We start from the raw sequence: 22,075 nt of genomic DNA on the forward strand, positions 1-22,075 counted from the left end.
CAACCTGACAAAATTATTAATTTAGTTGCCAGTTAACAACTGTTTCGAAGAGGTACTCTATCTAGATTATAGTTCTATAGTAACATATGACATGGAAATTTCAATTATAATTAAGAGATTGGGAGAAGAAGAATATACATGCTAAAAAACGAACTTTAAACCCTTAAAAACAACCCTTAGAGTTAAAATATTGCCAAAAGATTTCTTAGTGCGCCTCTAAAGGGTCAACTGAACATACCTACCAAATTTGAACGTTTTTGGTCCGGTAGATTTTTAGTTATGCGAGTGAGTGAGTGAGTGAGTGAGTGAGTGAGTGAGTGAGTCAGTCAGTCAGTCAGTCAGTCAGTGAGTGCCATTTCGCTTTTATATATATAGATAAAGGATTTAATTTGCAAATTAACTATCAACGCTGATAAAAATGTAACAAGTTGATAGAGAGATTGGATTAGTATATATTTTGGATTAATAGCAATGCTTGAATTTAAAATTTTGACATTTACATAATTTTAAACTAAAGAGTTGATAAACACTCAATAAACTCAAAACCTACGGCATCAGTGCAAATAAAATACTGCAAAACCTAAATTTCAGCTAAACAGAAATTCATGGACCATACACACATAACACACAGTACACACAGTAAAAAATTCAAAAATTTGATAAAATTCAATTTTTAAAATTACTTCTTATAAATATTTAAAGTTTATTACTAGTGGTTCCAACACTCTAGACTAAAACCTTGCTGTCAGTTCAAGAATTGTAGGACTGATCAAAACCAATCTTGTAATTGGACCTCGTTTTATGTACTATAACTCCATTCATATACTATGACGTTATCGGTTTATATACTACCTCCTTTTATATACGAGTACTAACAGAACTATAAAGGTCTTCACACACCTACGTATAGCTAGGAATACGTATTCGGAAGACGTAGCCGTCCTACTTACCAATGTTGAATCAACGCTACGCTGGTGTAAACGGGATAGATTACATAGGCGTGGATTTAAAATTGGTAGGAAGGATGGGTACGTCTTCTAAAGACGTATTCCTAGCTATACGTAGCCAGGTGTGTAAACACGTTCACTCTATACTATAACGTTTTGTACTCATGAATAGGAAATCATTATTGTGTGGAGAAATATCGTACCTGTAGCGTGAGACGTTTAATAGCCATTTCTGTGTTTTTCCAAGTTCCTCTGTAGACCGTTCCAAAGCCTCCCTTGCCAAGTATGTTGGCCTTATCCCAGTTGTTAGTGGCTATCTCCAGCTCTTGATAATTGATGTGCGGCGTGCAAGCTTCGGCACTCGCTGAGAAGCTAGCTGCATCTACAAAAAACAAATTTTTCAATTGCTTTATTTGGATTAGAATGGAGGAATAATTAATAAGGGTATGATCACATTGGATGCATGTATGAATGTGTAAGTGCACGTGATATCATGCATGACCAATGGGAACATCACACTGAAGTCATAGGAACACTCACACTGAATGCGTGCACTTACTGGTGGCGTTCAGTGTGAGCAGCTACAGGCAAGTCACAACGTGTTTCTATGTCTCTTTCCAGATTTTGTTTCTCATCTGCGCGCTTGGTCATGCATGATCTCACGTGCACTTGGACATAAGTGGATCCAATGTGATAATACCCTACGTCATTTATCTTTTCTCTTTCGTTGTTTCTTTTCTTCTGTTTTTTTTTTGTAGCTTTTATTTTTCTTTTCTCCCAACGACTTATTGCCTCTACTTCGTCCACAACACTTTTAATGTTTTCAAGTGTAAAAATAAAAGCATACATCTTTCTATCTTATCTATTTTTCCCCATTCATGCTTTTTTATCTAGAAATATATAAATGTATTCATTTTATTTTCATATACTTTTTTCACTTTTGTTTTCACATTGTCAAATTTAGCTATTCATACAAACTTAGGATTGTGCGATTGAAAAACATTCAAAGTTTATTATTTTCACAATAATTAGTTTGTGAAGGGTATATGTATGTGCTAATGATTAAAATTTCAATAAGGAGGGATTCCAAAGGAACTTTAGTTGTGAATATGTTACAATATAAAAGTGAATGAAACATAACCTACTTTTTGGGCTAGTGTATGAATCGAAATTCGGGGAAAGTATAGTTTTGGGCTGTGCCTGTTGGTCCTTTTCCAATCAATTTTGATGAATTTTGTTTAGTGAATCATTGAGTAAATTAATAAAAAAATATTTTCCTACAGATACCCTGAAAAGTGACCATTTGTGCACTGATTGCAGGCTGCAAAGAATCACTTTTCCGCACTAGTGCGCAAAGTGAGTACTTTGCGTACTCCAGATTTTTGCAGCATGACAATGCAAAATAGTTAGTAGGTTATATGGAGCACCAGTGCAGCAAAATCAAAATTAAGTTGGTAACAGTGAGTGGGCTGCTATAGTGAGCAGAGGTGCAACGAAGCACAACGCGCTAATTATTAAGTAGATATTATAACCAAGGACAACGACAGCACAGTGCCACCACAGCACACACCACACAGCTGCCTCGCCATTCAAACACTACTACATTATTCAGGCAATTTTACCCATAATTACCCACTTTTCATATTCAATGGTAACTGTAGGAAAAATTTAATGTGAAATACGTGCGCAAAGTTCGTTTGCTGCACTCAAGAAACCATTCCGCCCGAGCCGTTTCTTTCGATGCAGCAAACTGTCACTTTGCGCACTAGTTGCACAAATAACTATTCTTGGAAAAATATTTTCATTTGACAAATGAATTTTAATTTTAATTTATAGTATATATTCATTCAAATAATACAGTTGAAGAGTTTTAATTTGGGGATTTAGCTCAACACAGAAAAGCAACTTTTTTCTATAGTGAGGTCCACGTTATAATGGCAGTGTTTGATTAGCAATGGTATTGCTATCCTTGTCTATCATTCAACAAAGCGGATAGCGCTCGCTTTACTTTATTGCCAGATTGTCTTTTAACAATGTAGAATTAATAATTAACTAACAAAATATTTCATCTCAATTATAGAAATTCATTACGAAATTATTGAAAAAATAATTTATTGCTTAATAAAATATAATTGATTATTTCAAACGAGAATTAACATTTAATATTATCAAAGAGAAACAATAGCGTAAGTAGATATCCAATGGTATAGAGCGTTTATGTTGCAACTTTTACTGTTATCTCAAGCCGATTACTGTCGATTTTACTGTTTTGTTGGGGTGAGAGTGTATAAACGGCACATTATGAGAGACTACTAGCGTCACACAGCTTCACGAGAAAGAACTACGTGGACTATCGGCTTGAGATAACAGTAATAAGTTGCGACATAAACGTCCTATACCATGGGATATCTACTTACGCTATTGTTTCTCTATGATATTACATCAATAAACCTGTATCAGCTACCGTCTATAGAAGGCATTGACAAGACAGAGGATCGGCAACGTTGTTCTATCTTTCTCCACTGTCATTATAACGTGGACTTCACTATAGCTTAAAATGTAGTAATTGGATACCTGGAGACTTTCTTCTGGACGAGGTCAGGTTGCTTTCCTTGAGGGCGCTGTTGAGTTGCGGCGAGGCGGCAGAGGGCCGCAGGGACGCAGCCGCACCCGCAACCGCTCCCGCAACCATGCCCGCACTTGCGTTAGCTACTGCCAACCCTCCAACTCCATTCAGATTCGAATTATTGTCGGAAACAGACAACTGCTGCAAACCTAGCAGTTTGCTCGGCGAATTGTTATCGATTTTCGATTCCTCTCTCAGTGAAGGATTGCAGAATGAGTCCTTCAAGACCTTGGAACATTTATTAAAGCTGTCTTTCTCCATTAGATTGACACCGTATCCCATGGGTTTCCCGTCCTAGAAAAATTAAAAGGAACACTATGAATACTTTGTTATCTGATTTCAAATAGTCGCAAAACTAAATTGATATAAGATTTACAGATGCACTATTACAATTCACAAGTAAGTAATTAAAAAACGCCTACACAGTGTTTTGAAATTTGAAGTTTATCAAATGGATAGATTGATAGATTTTCATCTTCACTTACCCGATTGATTTCCAATAATTCCTTATTTGATTAGAATATAGGAATGAAACTAGTTATAAGACATTGCATTTTTTAATTGGACTGTGAGAAGTTTTCCTCAACACACACACACTGATATACGTTCCAGATGCTTATAGATTCTAAATGCTGCAGATTTTAAATAAATGTGCACTACTCAAGTGGGAATGATAAGTGTATAATAGAGTGAATTTCAAAAATTCATATTCATGTGAAATGTATTATTTATACAAACATTTATAATTTTGATAATGATGATTATTATCGTTCTCTAGCAATAGATGTTGAAAGCTTATTATAGTTGTTGCTAAGATAGATTTAATACTGTAATATTTAAAATAAATGTTTGTAATGTTAAATTGACATTAAATTATATTTTCATTGGAAATTGGAAAATCTTTTTGGTCTTATTTCATCATTTTAATCTCTTCATTTATTCAGAAATTCAAAAGTTGGAGAGAAACAACAGGAGTTCTCTACTAAACCACTTGTCTCCTGAATTTGAATTTTTGAGAGATTGGTGGAATAATAAAAACACTTCACTTAAATGGGTCATATTTTCAATAAGTACTTCAAGTTTCTATATTGTTTTTATTGAGTGGGATAATAAGTATGGGGGAATAGTAACATGTAATTGGGGAGGTTTTTGCAAGTTCAGTTTTACCTGGGGAAGGTTTTTCAGATTGATTTCTACAGTGATGCAGATTTGATACCTTGTGAGATCGCACTCCCCGATATCAGGGGAAAACTGTTAGTTCAGCTTTAGGTAGATGGAACTTTAAGTTCAGTTTCAGGAAAGTAAAACTTCAAGTTAAGTTTCAGGAAAGGAAAACTTTTAGTTCAGTTTTAGAAGGGTAAAACTTGGAGTTCAGTTTTACCTAAGGAAGGTAAATCTTACAGTTCAGATTAGTAAAACTAAAAGTTCAGTTTTACCTAAGGAAGGTTAATCTTTCAGTTCAAACTAGTAAAACTTCAAGTTCAGTTTTACCTGAGGAAGAGTGCCAGTTTGAGATGCAGCGGAGGCGCCAGAAGCGGTTGGAGCTGAGGGGGGTTTATTGCCGTTGTTCTCGCTGAAACTTCGACCTCCCAGAAATCCTTCGCCCTCATACAGAAGAGCATGATACTTCGGATTCACTAAAATAGAAATAAAAGCAGTGAAGTAGAAATTCATGTAAACGTCGCATATTTTCCTGAACACAAACATTGATATACATTTCAGATGCTAAACGTGCACTGTAATATTACAGATATTGATTCTGCAATTGATTCCCCCTATTCTTAGTAGGAATAAGTGTAGTGTATGGTAGAGCATGGTACTTCTGATTCACTGAAATAGAGATAAAAGCTTTGAAGTAGAGATTTATTTATATATATTGCTGCATTTTTCGTCAACAGAAACATTGATATACATTTCAGATGCTTATAGATGCTAAATATGCACTGCAATACTAAACTGGGAATAACTAGTAGTTCTGTGAACAGTAGACCTCACGCAGTATTCTCATCCACAAGTACCTGATTGGAACTATAGACCTTATGGAAATACAGCAATAGACTGGCTTCTCCACACATCTGTGTAATCATTGTCAGCTGATTTATAATGAATAATTCTATAGTCTGATTTATACTCTAATATTGACGTATGAAGGAGGCTCCTTTTTCATTTTATATTATCCTTGAAATGCAAAATTTCCAAAAACCTTGTATATACGTCGACCCGCAATTAAAAAAGGAACATACCTGTCAAATTTCATGAAAATCTATTACCGCGTTTCGCCATAAATGCGCAACATATAAACATTAAAAGAAATTCCAAACCGTCGACTTGAATCTTAGACCTCACTTCGCTCGGTCAATAAGTGTAGTTTATGGTGGAGCATGATACTTCGGATTCACTAAAATATAAATAAAAGCATTGAAGTGGAAATTCATATATACGTTGCTGTATTTTCCTTAACACACACATTGATATACATTTCAGATGCTAAATTCTCTTCAATACTAAAGTGTGAATAATAAGTGTAGTTTATGGTAGAGAATGATACTTCGGATTCACTAAAATAGAAATAAAAGCATTGAAGTAGAAATTTATGTATATGTCGCTGTATTTTCCTTAACACACACATTGATATACATTTCAGATACTTATAGATGCTAAATGTGCACTGCAATACTAAAGTGGGAACAATAAGTGTGGTTTATGTTTTGACAGTCTTTGATGATCTTCGAGAATAATAGTTTAATGTTCACATAGAATGACCTTGACACCTAGGCTATGATCTTATGATAAGATTTCAGCAAAATCATTAAGCTGGAAGAAATTGGTCAGTGATAAACGTGTGGAAGAGTGTGAAAGAGGAAGTAAACGTATGAGAGAGTGAAAGATTGAGTATTATAGTTTTTAACTGGCGTCAAATATACTTAGATTCACTTTAAACTGTCAGAATGTGTTATAAATAGCATCAATTATGCACATTTAAGCAATGCTGAAAGTATAACGAATCTCATTATAGATATTTCTATAGTATAATGTAAAAGGGATATTCTCTTATATTTGTTTATTCATTTGTAAAAATTAAGAATATTATCGCAAGTTATATAGTACAAAAATAATCTCGTGTTAAAAGATACAATACCATTAAAATCCTATTTGGATCATCCAAAACGAAAAATATGTCAGCTCCATCTTTGAAAAATGTTAAGAAGCCAAGTTTGCCAAAATTATTGGTGAATTGACCTAATCATCTTATCAACAAAAGCCTGACTCATAACTACAAGATAATACTGAGAATAATGCTATCTCTTCTCGATGCTACAACTTATGAGGTCAACTCAACTCTGAACTTGATTATATACGGAAAAATAATTTTAATACAGTGCACAATTATTTTACTTGAATGAAAAAGACTAAGAAATTGTCAAAAAAACCACTGATTTATTGATAATTAGGTATTTCTAATTATCAATAAATCAGTGGTTTTTTGACAATTTCTTAGTCTTTTTCATTCAATATGAATAATTACCACAATATCAACTTCTCAACTACACAAAAAGTGAAAATTATTTTACTTGTTATTATTATTAGAGATATTTGTGATACTATTCAATCGTGAAAAACTGAAAATAATCAAAATGCAATCAATTACTTTGATTTATTTATTTCAATAATATTTTGAGTCAACATAGTAAAATTATAAAAATGGTAAAGTTTAGAATTTCAGTTTCCAGGGCTACAAGAAGAACTCACCATATATTTACTCTTTAGATAATAATATTAATTAAGAAAATCTCAATTACTAGACAATGGATCGCTCACTGGACTACTTTTCCCATGATCGCTCATTGGTCGACATCCAAAATTATTATTCTGAATAGCTTGATATGCAAGTACAACTGCTAAGTCTAAGTAAGATCAGGTAAACTTGAAAATTATAAAGTATTTCCTTGAAAGAATTAATGTTTATTCACATAAATTCAAAGTTTTCTAAAGCATTCCTAGCTTTGCATTAATTCCACACACACACTTATTTTCCACCAAGACCAGCAGAGCCGGATAGGTTGTCAAAAAATCAACTTTTCTTGAAGCAAGTCATGGTTATAAACTTGAGTTATCAAGATGGCATGGTCACTGTGACTTCGAACACTACCTCCGTAAGCAAAGCCGTAGTGCATTCGTGTGACGTCAGCACAGGTAGTGCACACGAATGCACTACGGCTTTGTTTACGGAGGTAGTGCTTCGAAGAACTCATGAAACCCATAGAAGGAGATTTCTTTAAGCCAACACTTTAGCTTTGTCTTGAATGCCTGGGTACTTAATGATGTTAACTTCCATCCTTCATGTTCAATTCAATTCAATTTGTGCACCTACTTGTAATCAGAATTATACTATTACTTTTTTTTCTATAGCTCTACAGCCCATTGTGGGCTTTGGCCTCCTCCACAACATTCCTCCAAACGTTTCTATCCATTATAAATCCTCTCCATCCTCTATAACCCATCCTTATCAAATCATCCTTTATCTCATCTTCCCATCGTATTCTTGGTCTGCCTTGTTTTCTTCTTGAGTGAAGCTTCTCTTTAAGCACTATTTTTGGCATTCCGGTTTCATCCATCCTATAAATATGTCCGAACCACCTTAGTCTCTGTGCCTTTATGAAGCGTACTATACTATGGCCTTTTATTAATAGTTCAAGTTCAGCATTGGTTCTCCTTTTCTCCACTCTTCTCCTTCTTTAACAGGACCGTACACTTTTCTAAGCAATACTATTACTTACTCGAGCTAATTTTTTTCTTCTATTTGGGTGATAGAAATTTGAGTATTTTTTATTGAATTCTAGAATTTTTAGTACTGACCTAAATGTTTGATGGCTTTCATTGCCTGGTAATGTCTCATAGAGGAAAGCAGAACGAATAGTTCGAGGACAGTGTGGTTTTGTGTTTGCCAGGCTGTCAGAAGCTCATTGGTCGGAGACTGATTTCGCAATACAGCCTGTGCGAATTTGTTCAATGTGGGAACATCGTATTTCATATAGACTCCACCTGCAACAAATTCAATGGTTACAATAATGGTGAATAGTTTATTCTATGATTATAAAAATTATTAGAAAACCAGTTTACATCAACATAAACATCAATTTCGTACAATATAGAATCGTCAGATTTTTTAGGAATTACATATAAGCAACTAATTTGACTTCTATTAAAATGCTCACATTGCATGCTGATATAATTATTTGTGAGCGCAAGACCTTTGATCTCTAAGATCTTCATATTATACGGTATTCTTAAAAAAAAAATCATAATAAGTACGAGTTTTTAGGAGAAAGGTATAGATATAATATATATAGCCTATATATATATATATATATATATATATATATATATATATGTTAATAATAATTGAGGTTCAATATTCTGGTAGGTAGTTCATTATATTTCTTCATAGCCCTGAAACGATTTGGCAGATCTAGAAAAGGATAGAGCTATCTGATTTTTCTAACAACAGACAGGGAAGGAAACCAATGTTGATCAGATGCAGACTTTATAAGGTGACTCTCAAAATTATAGGCTCACAAGCACAGAATACTATGTATTACGTGTCACAAGTGGGAATATTATGCTCGTATTTATTAAATAGTCAGAAGTGTCCTTGATGACGGATCTATTGTCTGGAGTCCCTCTACTTATCAGGATACGCTAAGAGTCGAACAAGTACAGAATAAGCTTCTTCGCTCCCTATTGTATATGCAATTTAGAAGAGCCTGTCCCTTGGGTTTTCCTTCTGGACGTTTGACATCCCTTTTCAATATGGACTCTTTGAGGGCTAGACGTAACAGGTTTTCATTGATGTGTGGTGTCACTTTTGAAAAATTACATTAATTCACCCGCTCTCCTCTCTAGGATTGGTTTCCAGGTACCCATGTTCAATGTCAGAAGAGTTAGTAGCTTTCATGTAACAAGGTCAAGGACCCTTCATAACTTCTGCTCTCCACTTAATAGTTCTGAGGCTATTCAATAGCGTTTGTGAAGGTGTTGATGTGCATGGCCCTGTTAGTGAGGTTAGAAGGCGCATTTTTGAGGCTATTCTGCATTGAATTTGAATTCAGTTTCAGAATTATTTCAACTAATATGATGTCCGTAATTCTTATTAGTTTTATAGTGTTGATCAAACCTACAGCTTAAATCCCTTAACTTTTATACTCGAATATTTGTTGTTAACACTTTTTCTTTTTTCTTCTCTGCTTTCAACAATTTTCTTTCCACAGTGGCACATGTTTCCCCTTAACCTGTTTCTATGCTCAATTAAATTCTTTTTATAACTTATTATCTTCATTCTGTATTTATTACTTATACTTAGATTACTTTCAATTACTTATGCTTTCCTCATACTTATCAACTTTCTTATGTATTTGTAAATTGCATGTACTGTATCTCTTATTTTTATTTCTTTTAGTAACTTGCTTAATACGATTGTAAATTGTAGTGAAGACTGTTTTGGGCTTAATGCCTGTAGTCTTCTTTGTTCTGTAATAAATAAATAAAATGAACAACGTATTAATATCCGTTTAACGGTACCCAAGGCCCCATATGCACGTTCCATCCACATTCAACTCTAATCTTAATTTACTGGAAGATATGGCCATAATTATTAAAATGTCTTATATTCCGGGTAAACTAATCAATCTTCGTTTAAACTGGTATGCAACATGATTCTGAATGCTGTGTGTATGAATGGGAGTGTGTATGTATGTGAGCCTCAGGAGTAACCATTTTAGATTAGGTGTAGGGATGGGGTTAGGCTAAATGGGTAAATAGGGTGGGGGAATTTTACTAATGGGGGGAGGCTGACCTTTGGTTTGAGTGAGTGAGTATGGGTTGGGTGCGGTTCTCTGTTGGACATGAAGCAGGTTGAAGGTGGAAGTATTGGCTGGGGTTCAGCTAGCTGTTTATGGTAGGGCTGGGAGTAGGGAGTATTGTAGGTTTGGGTGGGCGTAAGGTGTGTTTGTGCATTGTATGTATGGATGTTGGAGAGTATGAGTTGATGGCAGGTCGTGCTGTGTGTGTGAATCTGTCACTGGTGCCTGGTCGCAGGGGACCTGTCCGGAGCTCTTTCATAAATTCTGTAAAGGGCAAAGTTTTGGACTGTTGAATGCCCATAACACTTTACTGCGGTGGAGGCCCCCCACCGGATGGTCGTCATCATTTAGTCACCAGTGTGGAGTGAGTCTGACAGTGCAGGTCTTAGAAGGGCTGTAAGGCCTATTCCCAGGTAGTTGGGCTGGGATCGGGACCTGTGCTGTGGTATAAAAGTGTGTGTTTGGTGATTCTGGGGTATGGGGGGATGCTACTTCTAACCTAGCTCCGCAGTGCAGGCTGGTTGCTTGGCTGAATCGGACTAGGCGCTGAGACAGCAAATAATAGCAGCGTTGGTGGGAATGCGAGCAGCCGCAGTAACGTCTTCCACCCAGCAATGGTCGGCGTAGTTCCGCCTAGCGGACAGACGAAAGATCAAACCAGTCGGTTATTTGATCCCTCCAGCCAGGCTCAGCCAAGCAGCCGAGACAACAGAACAATGGAGTGGCGGTCTTATTCGCGTTCATCAGCAGTTTTCTTTCTCACGATTATTTTGATTTTTGTGTGTCAATAATAACTCCAGTCACCCGTAAAAAGTTCCCAGAAACGTGGTGTACTACCATATTAATGACTTTTCATGATGATTTTTAATTATTTAGAAACATTGTTGACATTCTGAGCCTTTAGGCTAAACTTGGGGTCGCTGAGAACGAATCTGCAATCAGAATTTCTCTATCACGAAAAATAACGAAAAAAATCCAGCTGTTGATCTTCCGGCAACCGTTAACAGTCATCCTGCCATGCGGCCGAAACACTTCCAAGCCAGACACCCATCTCGAATGACAACAACGCCAAGCTGTAAGAAACCATCCTGCACTGCGGCGCTAGGTCTAGGGTGTTGAACTGGGCTGGATGAGCTAAGCGGGGGGTTAGTTAGGGTTGATGAGGTTTAATTCTGGGCTGGGGGGATTATAGGTAGAAGTACGGCTAGGGCTGGGGGTATGAGTGGCTGTCGGTGCTCAGACGGCAGTCTAGGCGGGGTTTCGGGTCGATCTTCCGAAACGCCCTGACTGCTGCCTGGATGCTCCTGGTTTTGCCGGGGACATTCTGACAGTGGCGCGGGTATTTTCCAAGCTTCAGGTAGCTGAGAGGATAGGTCCGGGCCTTCGGGCCTGGGTGTCTGTGGTGGGGATGCCTGCACTCTAGCCCAGGCTAAACTCCTAAATGACGCTCCCCTGACGATTGACAGTGGTGCTATGGACCCTGAACCGTTTTTTGTGGTATGATGTAAGTCTGGTACACAAAGGTTCAGGTGAGGTTTACCGGAGGGTCTACACATGTATTGAAAATAATTTTTATAAGGTTGAGATTATTAATAACAGATAACAAGATTTTATATTATTACATCAAGTTTCTAAAGTATTTGCTTCAACTTAAACTTTTGAGTATAATATGTTAGGATTGGTCCAGGGACAGATTTGTCGATCTTCCTCAACTTTTCAGATGAACTGAATTTCTTCAAAAAGCCTTATCATTTTTTATGTAGTTGTGGAATTCTGGCTATTTCATAATAATATTTGCTTTAATGTGAAGATCTTTTGCAACTGACAGATATAATCTACTCGGTTGTAGCCAAAGTACCAGGTAGACACACGACAAATTACATTTTGAAAATATTTACAAAATTTGGAAGAAAATTTATAAAATTCTCAAGCTAGAAAATTGTTTTTTTAAATAATAAATTATAAATGTTTTCATTACTTTTTACTTTTAAAAATTAAGCACCTTTGTATTGATAAAAACATTTATTGAAAAAATTAATTACTTTACTTAGTCTACTAAAACTAAATTTATGCCAGAGTCAATAGTCAAATTGATTTTAAACTGGATGATTGAAAAAACTGAGGCAGGAGAGCTTTAGTATATTGGCCGCAGGATCCAAAACTGATTCAAAGATGAATTGATAAAGAAAGACAAGGTTAATAAAAGCTTATTATAATATGTCCTGGCCACCTTTACATATATTAGGCTAGCTGTCAAGTTCATTGTATACTTTATATGTTTTGAAATAATAGTATTGCAGTCAACTTACCTAATTCTTCCCACTTGTTGTGAATGTCAAGTATTTCAGACAATTTTTGCTTTTCAGAATATGTCAGTTCATAGATGTACTTGAAATATGGATCTTTGTCACTATTTCCTTCGGCCATTTCTAGTAAACAATTAAACTTCACTAATAGTAATTACTTAAATAATTTTTTTCACAAACACCAAACTCCTAAACAATATAGGCTACTTAGGCTATGAGAACTGTATCCTTGTTGGTAGACAAGCAACTTTGTCAAGTAAAACTAATAAATGTGAGAAAAAATTCAATATCTTATGCAAGTTAGGCAATAGAAAGCCAGCAACAATTTTCTATAAAGTTTTATAAAAAAGAAGAGTATTGCGATAAAGAATATGTCGAGATCAACAGGTTCTAACGCATTCTTTGCCAAATGCCTTTTCTAAATTGAGTTTCCTATAACTTTGAGGTTAAAAGGACTGAGTTATATATGGGATAAAAAGTGGGACGACAACAAACAGTTTAGTTACACGCTTACCAGCCAAATGGGTGCAAATGTCGACGAGCGCGAGAGTGTGGATGGCTACAATGTCACCGCTTGCGTTCACTCAGCGAGTATGTATAAAGCGAGCCGCTTGACTTTGCCAGTGACTTGGCGAAAGTGTGACGCTACTATCGAAAAAGTTCCCGCTCAAAAAATTATTCATAACCTAAAATACAAGGTGTAAAGTGGTGCAACCTGTAATTTGAAGTGAAATTGGCGTTAGTGGTGAAGTGTGAAGGAAAGTGTGAGTAATTTAGTTTTCTTGGATCTTTTGAAATCTATATAAGTGGTTTATTACAAAATAATTCCAAGATGTTTATTCAAGTGAGAAGAGATTCTGACAATCGTATAGAAAAATTAGATGTCTCAAAATGTGCGTCAATTGAAGTAGTAAAAGAATCTATAAGTAAAATATTCCATGTGCCTGTTGACAAGCAAAGACTATTTTTTGGTGGTAAACAGTTGGAAAATGAATATAATTTACTGGACTACAGGGTTAATCTTAATGATATGATAATATTGATGGTGAGAGAAGACGTTTCCAACAAATCATTGCCTGAAACCAAAAGTATAGAAACTAAAGATGATGCAGCAATAGACTACTCACTTGTGACGCCCAACGATGTTCAGTACTACAAGGTGGGTGATCGAGTCCAATATTATGTTTCATCCAGTGATACGTGGTTCGAAGGCACCATCAAAGGGATTAACATTCCAGAAGAAAACTTCCAATTGATTGATCAATCAAGTTTTACTAGTAATGCATCTTTTGAAGTAACTGAATTGGAATCCCAGAAAGTTTTTGAGCTCAGTTCTGGAGATATTACTCCATATTCTAAACTGCAGATACCATTTGGATTTTTGAAAGTCAATGACGAAATAATGGTAAACTACAATTTAAAGAATCCAGAATGTAGAGGCATCTGGTATTTGGCAGTTATTGCTTCTGTGAGTGTCGATTCACTAAAAGTAACGTTGAAAACCCTCGTAAATAAGAAGTTTGTGGAAGTAAATGATTGCATTATAAATGGAAAAATGGCTAAATTTTTCTTCGCATTAGATCGTTATGAATATCCTGAACAGAGTGATTTAGAAAAAGTCTTGGAAAACTATCAAGACTATAAATGCAGCCGCTGCAAAAATAACCCATCGAAAAAGTGTCGCCAATGTGGCTGTGTGGTGTGTGGCGGCAAACAAGATGATTCAAAAACAATCTTGTGCGACGAATGTGACGACTCTTATCATCTGTATTGTCTTGACCCTCCGCTTGAAGCAGTTCCTGAAGATGATTGGTATTGTCAACAGTGTCGCCGTGACACAAATGAGATTGTTAAGGCTGGTGAGAAGCTCAAGTTTTCCAAGAAACGACAACAGATGAAGTCTGTGACAAATGAAACAACCCGTGATTGGGGCAAAGGTAATATCATCATTCCAACTTACTAATTCAATAATATTATTTAATTGATTAGATGCTGATATCCCAACTTATCATTTATAGGCCATCAACTATCCTAATCTAACATCTAACTTTGTGATCAGACTGTGTGCACAATGATCCAAGGCTTAGCCTAAAACTATTTTAGATTCGGCTCAAGACCAAATTGATTGAATATGTTTAGGCTATTTTACAAAATGTATAGCCTAGATTGCGGAATTTTAATTAAATTATATCAAATTGAAAGCAAATCAGAATTAAGAACTTCTTCATCCAGCTTATTTTTTTCAGATTGAAGGAAAAATTATGCATTTATTTTATTTTAGATTGAAGGAAAAATATGGTTGATACATTCAATCAATATACTATCTTAGGTGCAGGCTTAGTCCAATTTTGCAGAATCTGAATACCATCTTCCATCTAAATTGGTGTTATCTATACGTAAAAATTTATCTCTTTCAACGAGTGCACTTTCTATCAAAAATAGGCATTTATTACTAATGTTTTTCATAATGAGTGTCATTATTTGTTATATTAATTTGCAGGCATGGCATGCGTTGGCCGAACCAAAGTATGTAGTATTGTGCGATCCAACCATTTTGGAGTTGTTCCTGGGGTTGAGGTTGGAACTTGCTGGAAGTATAGAATTCAGGTCAGTCAGCGCTTCTATCTATTTTTTGATGTATTTTCAAATATTATTAGTTTTAAGCTGGATTCTCACATATCAGTCAGTGTCAGTGAAAGTGGCCTGTTCAGGAAGAGTATTATTACCATATAAGATTTAATGTTACTATTCATACTCACCCGGGCTATGACGAGTGGGATTATAGTCCAATCAGAACTTATGGAAATTAAATTTCCACTGTGCCGGTCACTTTCACCAGGTCACCATATCACTGATATATGGGAATCCACTTAAATGAGGTTTGACTATTTGGTTGTTACACCATTGTCACTTCCAAACAATAATAAATCTTGACCTTTGAAATCCTGTGTAGTAGAGTGGTTCAAAAATAATTTCCAAATTTCTACATAAGTTTTTCGTAATATACATAATAAATAATATCTCTGTTTTCTTATTTAAGCATGAGCACTTGAAACAGTAGGATCACATTACTTCATACTTCTCTCCTTATACTCTGTCCAATTACGCATGAGCTCTGAAGGATTAGGCCGACCCTCCTACTACTCACACACACAAGCGCAGTCTCTTTTTGTGTGTGTGAGTAAAGGGACAAGTAGTCAAGTAGTATACATAGTATATCAGGTAGGCCGGGCGTGTGTGCCTGCGCGTGGAGGAGCGAGGGTCGGCCTAATCCTTCAGAGCTCATGCGAGTTTGAACAGAGTATAGTTATGAAGTCAATCCAACCTGCCATGGTCCTTGTCATAGGAGATTGACTTATAAATTGTCAGAAATAACAGGTATTCACGTTTCTTCACTCAGTCAAACAATTGAAAATACATCGGTTTTCAACTTTTTCCAAAATAGCGCCGCAAGTAAAAGGATCCCACTTGACAAAAGCATCACAGTTCAGGTGCTGTTTTTGTTGGCCTCATAATATTCTTGCACAGTGAAGAGTGGTGACTCCACTAACCACTTCTCAATTCATGTCCTTTAGCATCTGATATCTAGGCTACTCACTCCATCATGTAGAGCGTTGTACATCCACCGGAAAACAATCCTTCTTCTTGCTCAGCCTGCAGAATGGAACGTTCTAATCTCACTCAACTGTTTTGGAATTGATCCTGATAATTTTGAAAGATCCTCCCCTAGTTGAGAGAATAATATTATGTGGTATTATATTATTCGTAACAAATTTAATGCTGTGGACACCAGCGTCATCATTCTGGTCCCCAAAAAGGGGGAGCTCATTACTATTGCGATACCTTACTCTTCTAATCACCACATATACTGGTTCAGTTCAGTCACAATGAAACTTTACGCTAGTGAAGAGGATGTTAGGTTGGCTGCCGTGTCGGCTTGTGCAAAATTACGGACAGATTAGGTGAAATAACCATTTTCTCTTCGAATAATTTTTGTTCTGGTTATATAATACAGTTGGAAGCTTGATAATTAATGTTGAAGATGATTAAGAATTATAAGAAAATTAAATAATATAAGTAATAAGTTTAGGAATAAATATTCGGATTATTTTTTCGAAATTACAACTGTAGATTATAGAGAATAGTAAGTTGAATTTAGACGCTTTTAAAGGCGGGATTTTTGTATATTATATGTGGCAAATTTTAAATTCAATAATATCACTTTCAATAGCAATTACGTTTTTCTAATTTTATTTTATGAATTAGAAATACAATATTATGATCACCCCGACATATACAAACTTCTTGAATTTGATATCTGTATTTGTAAATGAATACTCATCTGGATGCAAATCATTGGCATTCAGGAAAATGATTTATTATTATAAATGTTATTTGGCTCAGTGGACGCAGATAAACACTGTAATTATTTATTCAACTGTGCAACTTTTACCTCTGTATTATAAAATGTATACGGCCTACTTGAAAGAAAGTATATACATAAATTCAAACCAGCAGCGTTTATACGAAATCGCTTCTATAGTGAGGTCCACGTTATAATGACAGTACGTATTTGATAAGAAATTAAATCCTCGTCTTTCATTCTACAAATTAGCGTTATCCATTTCTAACTCCGCAACGTTTCCAGATCGTTTTGTTTAGCAATGTAGAAATATAATTAAATAACGAAATATTTAATCTCAATTATGAAAATTTATTATTTAATCTTTGGAAAATATATTTTCTTGACGAAAAAATGTAATTGATTATTTCAAACAAGAATGAACAGTCATCAGATATAGGCTACTGGTATCAACTATCTTCTATAGTAGTAGTATCAAGGCAGAGAATCGACAACGCTGTTCTCCTGTCTTTCTCCACTGCCATTGATAACTTGGACCTTACTATAGTACATTCTGTATAGTATAGTCTGCATTATTAATATTTTTTACGGAAAAAATATGTAATTATTATTCAATCATGATTTTAGAATAATTCTAATTTAGAATATCTTTAGAATTACTCTAAAACCATGATTGAATAATAATTACATATTTTAATAGAAAGAAAAATAAAAATCTTAGTACTAAGATTTTTATTTTTCTTTCTATTTCTATAAAAGTAGCCCTATACAGAAAAAAGATAAATTACATATTTTTTCTAATTTAATTTTTTCTAATTCTAATTTAGAATATCTTTAGAATTATTCTAAAACCATGATTGAATATTAATTACATATTTTTGCAGCAAAAAATGTTAATAATACAGACAACATTTAAGCCCGCCGTAAAGTAGACCCACGCTAATCCACGAAAAGTAATCCACGCCGTGGGATGTTTTGTAAACCATTGCTAGGCTTCTCTAGACATTGTGTAATACATGCAATGAATAATCCACTAGTCAGCTGATTGATTATGAATAATTCTATAGCAATGGTTCACAAAACATCCCTCGGCGTGGATTAGCGTGGATCTACTTTGCGGCGGGCCTTATGCAAGTACGTGTACAATAAACAATAGAATAGTAATTATACAGTGTTTCCGAACTCCCCACCAACACTCCAGGGCGCCGTTTCCGGGGGAAAATACACCCAAACACCATCTACAAACCTTCCGACACTCACACAGCCGCCACTTTGCTTCCCCCACTCTATATTCCCCCTCCAAACATTTCAATTCAATTTTGAATTAGTGCAGGTGTCGGAAGCAGGAATTCAGAGGCTTCCACCATAATTGTATTTTATTTATTTATTTATCAGGTTAGCACAAACAATACAATCACCAGAAAAGAAAAAAAACAGGCTATTGCCCAAAACTTTTCCAATTTCCTAATTTAGTTTCAAATTGTCCAAATATTATACATAGGGTTATGTCCATTTCAATTTTCTACACCAAATCACAATCTGGGAATATAGATTAGAATAAAACAAACAATTAAAAATTTGGATAGATTGATAGTAAAACTTTCGTAAAAACATGAAACAAACTTTCAATTTTATTATTGTATTATTCAGAGTAAATTTAAATATTTGGTGCAGGTGTCGGAAGCAGGCATCCACAGGCCGCACGTGGCCGGCATCCATGGGCGCCACGACGAGGGCGCCTACAGCATCGTGCTGAGTGGCGGCTACGAGGACGACATCGACTCGGGAGACACATTCATCTACACGGGGTCGGGCGGCCGCGACCTGACAGGCAACAAACGCACGGCACAGCAGAGCAGCGATCAGGAGCTGACTCGCAACAACCTGGCGCTCGCTCGCAACTGTGCGGCGCCCATCAACGCAGTCAACGGCGCCGTCGCAAAGAACTGGAAGAAAGGCAAGCCGGTCCGCGTCGTGCGCAACTTCAAGGTCAACAAGCACTCCAAGTACGGCCCGGCCGAAGGCAACCGCTACGACGGCATCTATAAAGTCGTCAAATATTACCCTGTCAAAGGCAAATCAGGTTTCACCGTGTGGAGGTACGAGCTGAAGAGAGACGACCCCACCCCGGCCCCTTGGACTAAAGAGGGGAAACAGTTCATCGAGGATCACGGACTCAACCAAGTCATCTGTCCCGAAGGTTACGAGGAAAACCAGAAACCCGAGAAAACATCTCGAAAACGCGCTTTATCTGACATATCTGAGACCACAAACAAAAAACCAAAAATCGTTCCATACAAGCTAGAAAATTCATTGAAAAATCTCATAGAGTCCGATAAAAACAATGAGAAACTATGGAAGACCCTCATGACATTCGTTTCGGAAGGTAAACAAAAATTTCTTAGTGAAATCCAAGCAGCATTCGAGTGTATCTGCTGTCAGGAAGTGGTCAATCTCCCCGTCAGTACACCCTGCAACCACATATTCTGTAAAGATTGTCTCAATCGCTCATTCAAGGCTGAAATTTACTCATGTCCCACCTGCCGGCATGATTTGACATCGACATTTAAAATGGTCGTGAATTCGAAATTGCAAGAAGTGTTGAATGGTTTGTTACCTGGGTATGCTGAAGGGCGTTGATGAATTATTATCATTATTATTAATCACATTAATCAATTGTTGATCAGTCATTATTATTATTTTATTCTTGGAGGAACTTTAATAGGTTAGCCACAATATTATGTGGAATCGGTGTAATAACTACAATAATACAGTGATAATAGTATAAATCGAACTATAAGAGAAATTGATTTATCAACTCTTTATTTGAATTTTGTATCATGCTATTGTAATTAACATTATCAATAGTTCAATTGTATCATAACATGCTATGACAATGGTCAAGAAATATATTTTCAAAAATATTAATTTTATATTCTTTGTAATTCGTCAATGACTTTCTCATTGCCATCGTTACGGAAGGCAAACAAAAATTTCTTAGTGAAATTCAAGCAGCATTCGAGTGTATCTGCTGTCAGGAAGAGGTCAATCTCCCCGTCAGTACTCCCTGCAACCACATATTCTGTAAAGATTGTCTCAATCGCTCATTCAAGGCCGAAATTTACTCATGTCCCACCTGCCGGCATGATTTGACATCGACATTTAAAATGGTCGTGAATTCGAAATTTCAAGAAGTGCTGAATGGTTTGTTACCTGGGTATGCTGAAGGGCGTTGATGAATTATTATTATTAATCAATTGTTGATCAATCATTATTATTATTTTATTCTTGGAGGAACTTTAATAGGTTAGCCACAATATTATGTGGAATCGGTGTAATAACTACAATAATACAGTGATAATAGTATAAATGTAACTATAAGTAAGAAAAATTGATTTATCAACTTATTATTTGAATTTTTTCTCATTTTATTGCAATTAACATTATCAATTGATGTATCATTAACATGCTATGACAATGGTCAAGAAATATATTTTCAAAAATATTAATTTTATACTCTTAGTAATTCGTCAATCACTTTCTCGATGTTTCAACATTTTATTCAAACTCTATAGCATGCTATTGTAGTTAATTCTTGAGATCGAAGACATTTAACCTTATTAAATGTTAATTTATGTTACATTTGTTTATTATTATAACCAGATAATAATAACCTATAATAATAATATTTTTCTGCAATATTCAATAGGTAATGGTAATTTCTTTGAATTTTGAAATGTCTTTATAAGGGAAATTTGTAAAAAAACACAATTATTTGGATTAAAAAAATTTAAGAAAATGAAGTGACTCAATTCGATTTTGACAGGAGATGCCACTTGTTTCCCATCGATAACGAGAGCTACATGTATTAAGGCTGTGCAAAGGCTAAAATAAACTTTCTACTAGTGATATTTTTCGATTTTTATATCATCAAACTATCAAAATGAAAAGCTTTCACAAGAAAGCTATTCAATTTACCAAAAATAACTTCTAGTTGAGTTATGTATAACGTAATTGATTATGATATTCTCTTAAAAAGACTTGAAGTAGAAGACTGGGGATTCTTGTATTCAGATAACGTCATCGATGTTGACCTATTGACGGAATTATTCGTTGAGAGAATTCAATGTCTAATAGAAGGAGCAACTAAAACCAGAAATGTTACACACAGGAACCGAGCATTAAAACCATGGATCACATCCGGTCTCATTAAATCAATTAATGTTAGGGATAGAATGAAATCGCAAACTATAAAGGAGCCGTATAATATAACACTAAAAAACAGATTCAGGGAATACAGAAACAGATTAAAAGAATTAATAAATATCACCAAAACAAACTATTATAGAAATAAACTAGATGAATACAAGAATGACAGTAAGAATTTGTGGAAAGTTATGAAAGAGATCATAGGAAATGACTCTAGTGAAATAAACGATGTTAAAATAGAGCCTGACAAACTAAATAAGTTTTTTTCAGAAGTTGGTAAAGAATATGCATGTAAGATTCCAAATGTGTCCACAAATCTTAATGAATTATACAAAGCCCCTTTACCGTCAATATGTCAATCTCTATTCCTCAGACCTGTCACAGTGGAGGAAATAAGAAATATTATTAAAACATTGAAGAATTCAGCAAGTCCTGGGATGGACCAAATCCATAATGTTTTACTCTATATGAACGATATATTCAAAGTAAAAATTGAAGATTCAAGAATAATTTCCTTTGCTGATGACACAGCCTTAATAGTTAAAGATAAGTCATGGACCCAAACGTCTTTAAAAGCAGAAAAAGTTATGTCAAATATTAAAAGTGGCTTGATCTGAATACATTGAGTATGAATACTACTAAGACTAAATATGTTGCTTTTTCTCCCACTGTGATTGGACAACCACCAGAGGAAATTGTACTTAAAATACACACGAATTGTGAATCGGAGACGTGGGGAGAATGTGCTTGCCCGAAACTAAAAC

At 35.3% G+C, this 22,075-nt stretch overlaps 2 protein-coding genes across 4 annotated transcripts in view; one reads left to right on the forward strand and one right to left on the reverse strand.

Annotated features, from left to right (window-relative positions):
* Positions 1-13,179, reverse strand: part of LOC111044425 (serine/threonine-protein kinase pelle) — a 29,200-nt gene extending 16,021 nt beyond the window's left edge. Inside the window, exons 1-5 of one of the 3 annotated variants that reach the window (XM_039430924.1) lie at positions 12,743-13,179; positions 8,431-8,616; positions 5,065-5,210; positions 3,522-3,867; positions 1,151-1,329 (exon numbers count right to left, since the gene is read on the reverse strand). In XM_039430924.1, the coding sequence (XP_039286858.1) occupies positions 1,151-1,329; positions 3,522-3,867; positions 5,065-5,210; positions 8,431-8,616; positions 12,743-12,860 (975 nt within the window). In that variant the 5' untranslated portion in view covers positions 12,861-13,179. Of the gene's footprint in view, positions 1-1,150; positions 1,330-3,521; positions 3,868-5,064; positions 5,211-6,712; positions 6,826-8,430; positions 8,617-12,742 lie in introns of those variants that run through there. The other 2 variants (XM_039430918.1, XM_039430931.1) reach the window with 2 other exon arrangements.
* A 110-nt stretch (positions 13,180-13,289) lies between these two features.
* Positions 13,290-20,893, forward strand: LOC111044426 (E3 ubiquitin-protein ligase UHRF1). The gene is made up of 3 exons (XM_022329578.2): positions 13,290-14,676; positions 15,240-15,346; positions 18,777-20,893. The coding sequence occupies exons 1-3, from the start codon at positions 13,572-13,574 to the stop codon at positions 19,740-19,742; spliced, it is 2,178 nt and encodes a 725-aa protein (XP_022185270.2). The 5' UTR covers positions 13,290-13,571; the 3' UTR covers positions 19,743-20,893.
* Positions 20,894-22,075: the final 1,182 nt, after the last annotated feature.

This window comes from Nilaparvata lugens, chromosome 1, assembly GCF_014356525.2.
Source record: "Nilaparvata lugens isolate BPH chromosome 1, ASM1435652v1, whole genome shotgun sequence".
NCBI classification, from domain to species: domain Eukaryota; kingdom Metazoa; phylum Arthropoda; class Insecta; order Hemiptera; family Delphacidae; genus Nilaparvata; species Nilaparvata lugens.

Coding starts and splice junctions, on each gene's coding strand:
- LOC111044426 (XM_022329578.2), top strand. CDS start 13,572: ATGTTTATTCAAGTGAGAAGAGATTCTGACAATCGTATAGAAAAATTA. Junction 14,677..15,239: donor AACCCGTGATTGGGGCAAAG/GTAATATCATCA, acceptor ATTAATTTGCAG/GCATGGCATGCGTTGGCCGA. Junction 15,347..18,776: donor GCTGGAAGTATAGAATTCAG/GTCAGTCAGCGC, acceptor TATTTGGTGCAG/GTGTCGGAAGCAGGCATCCA.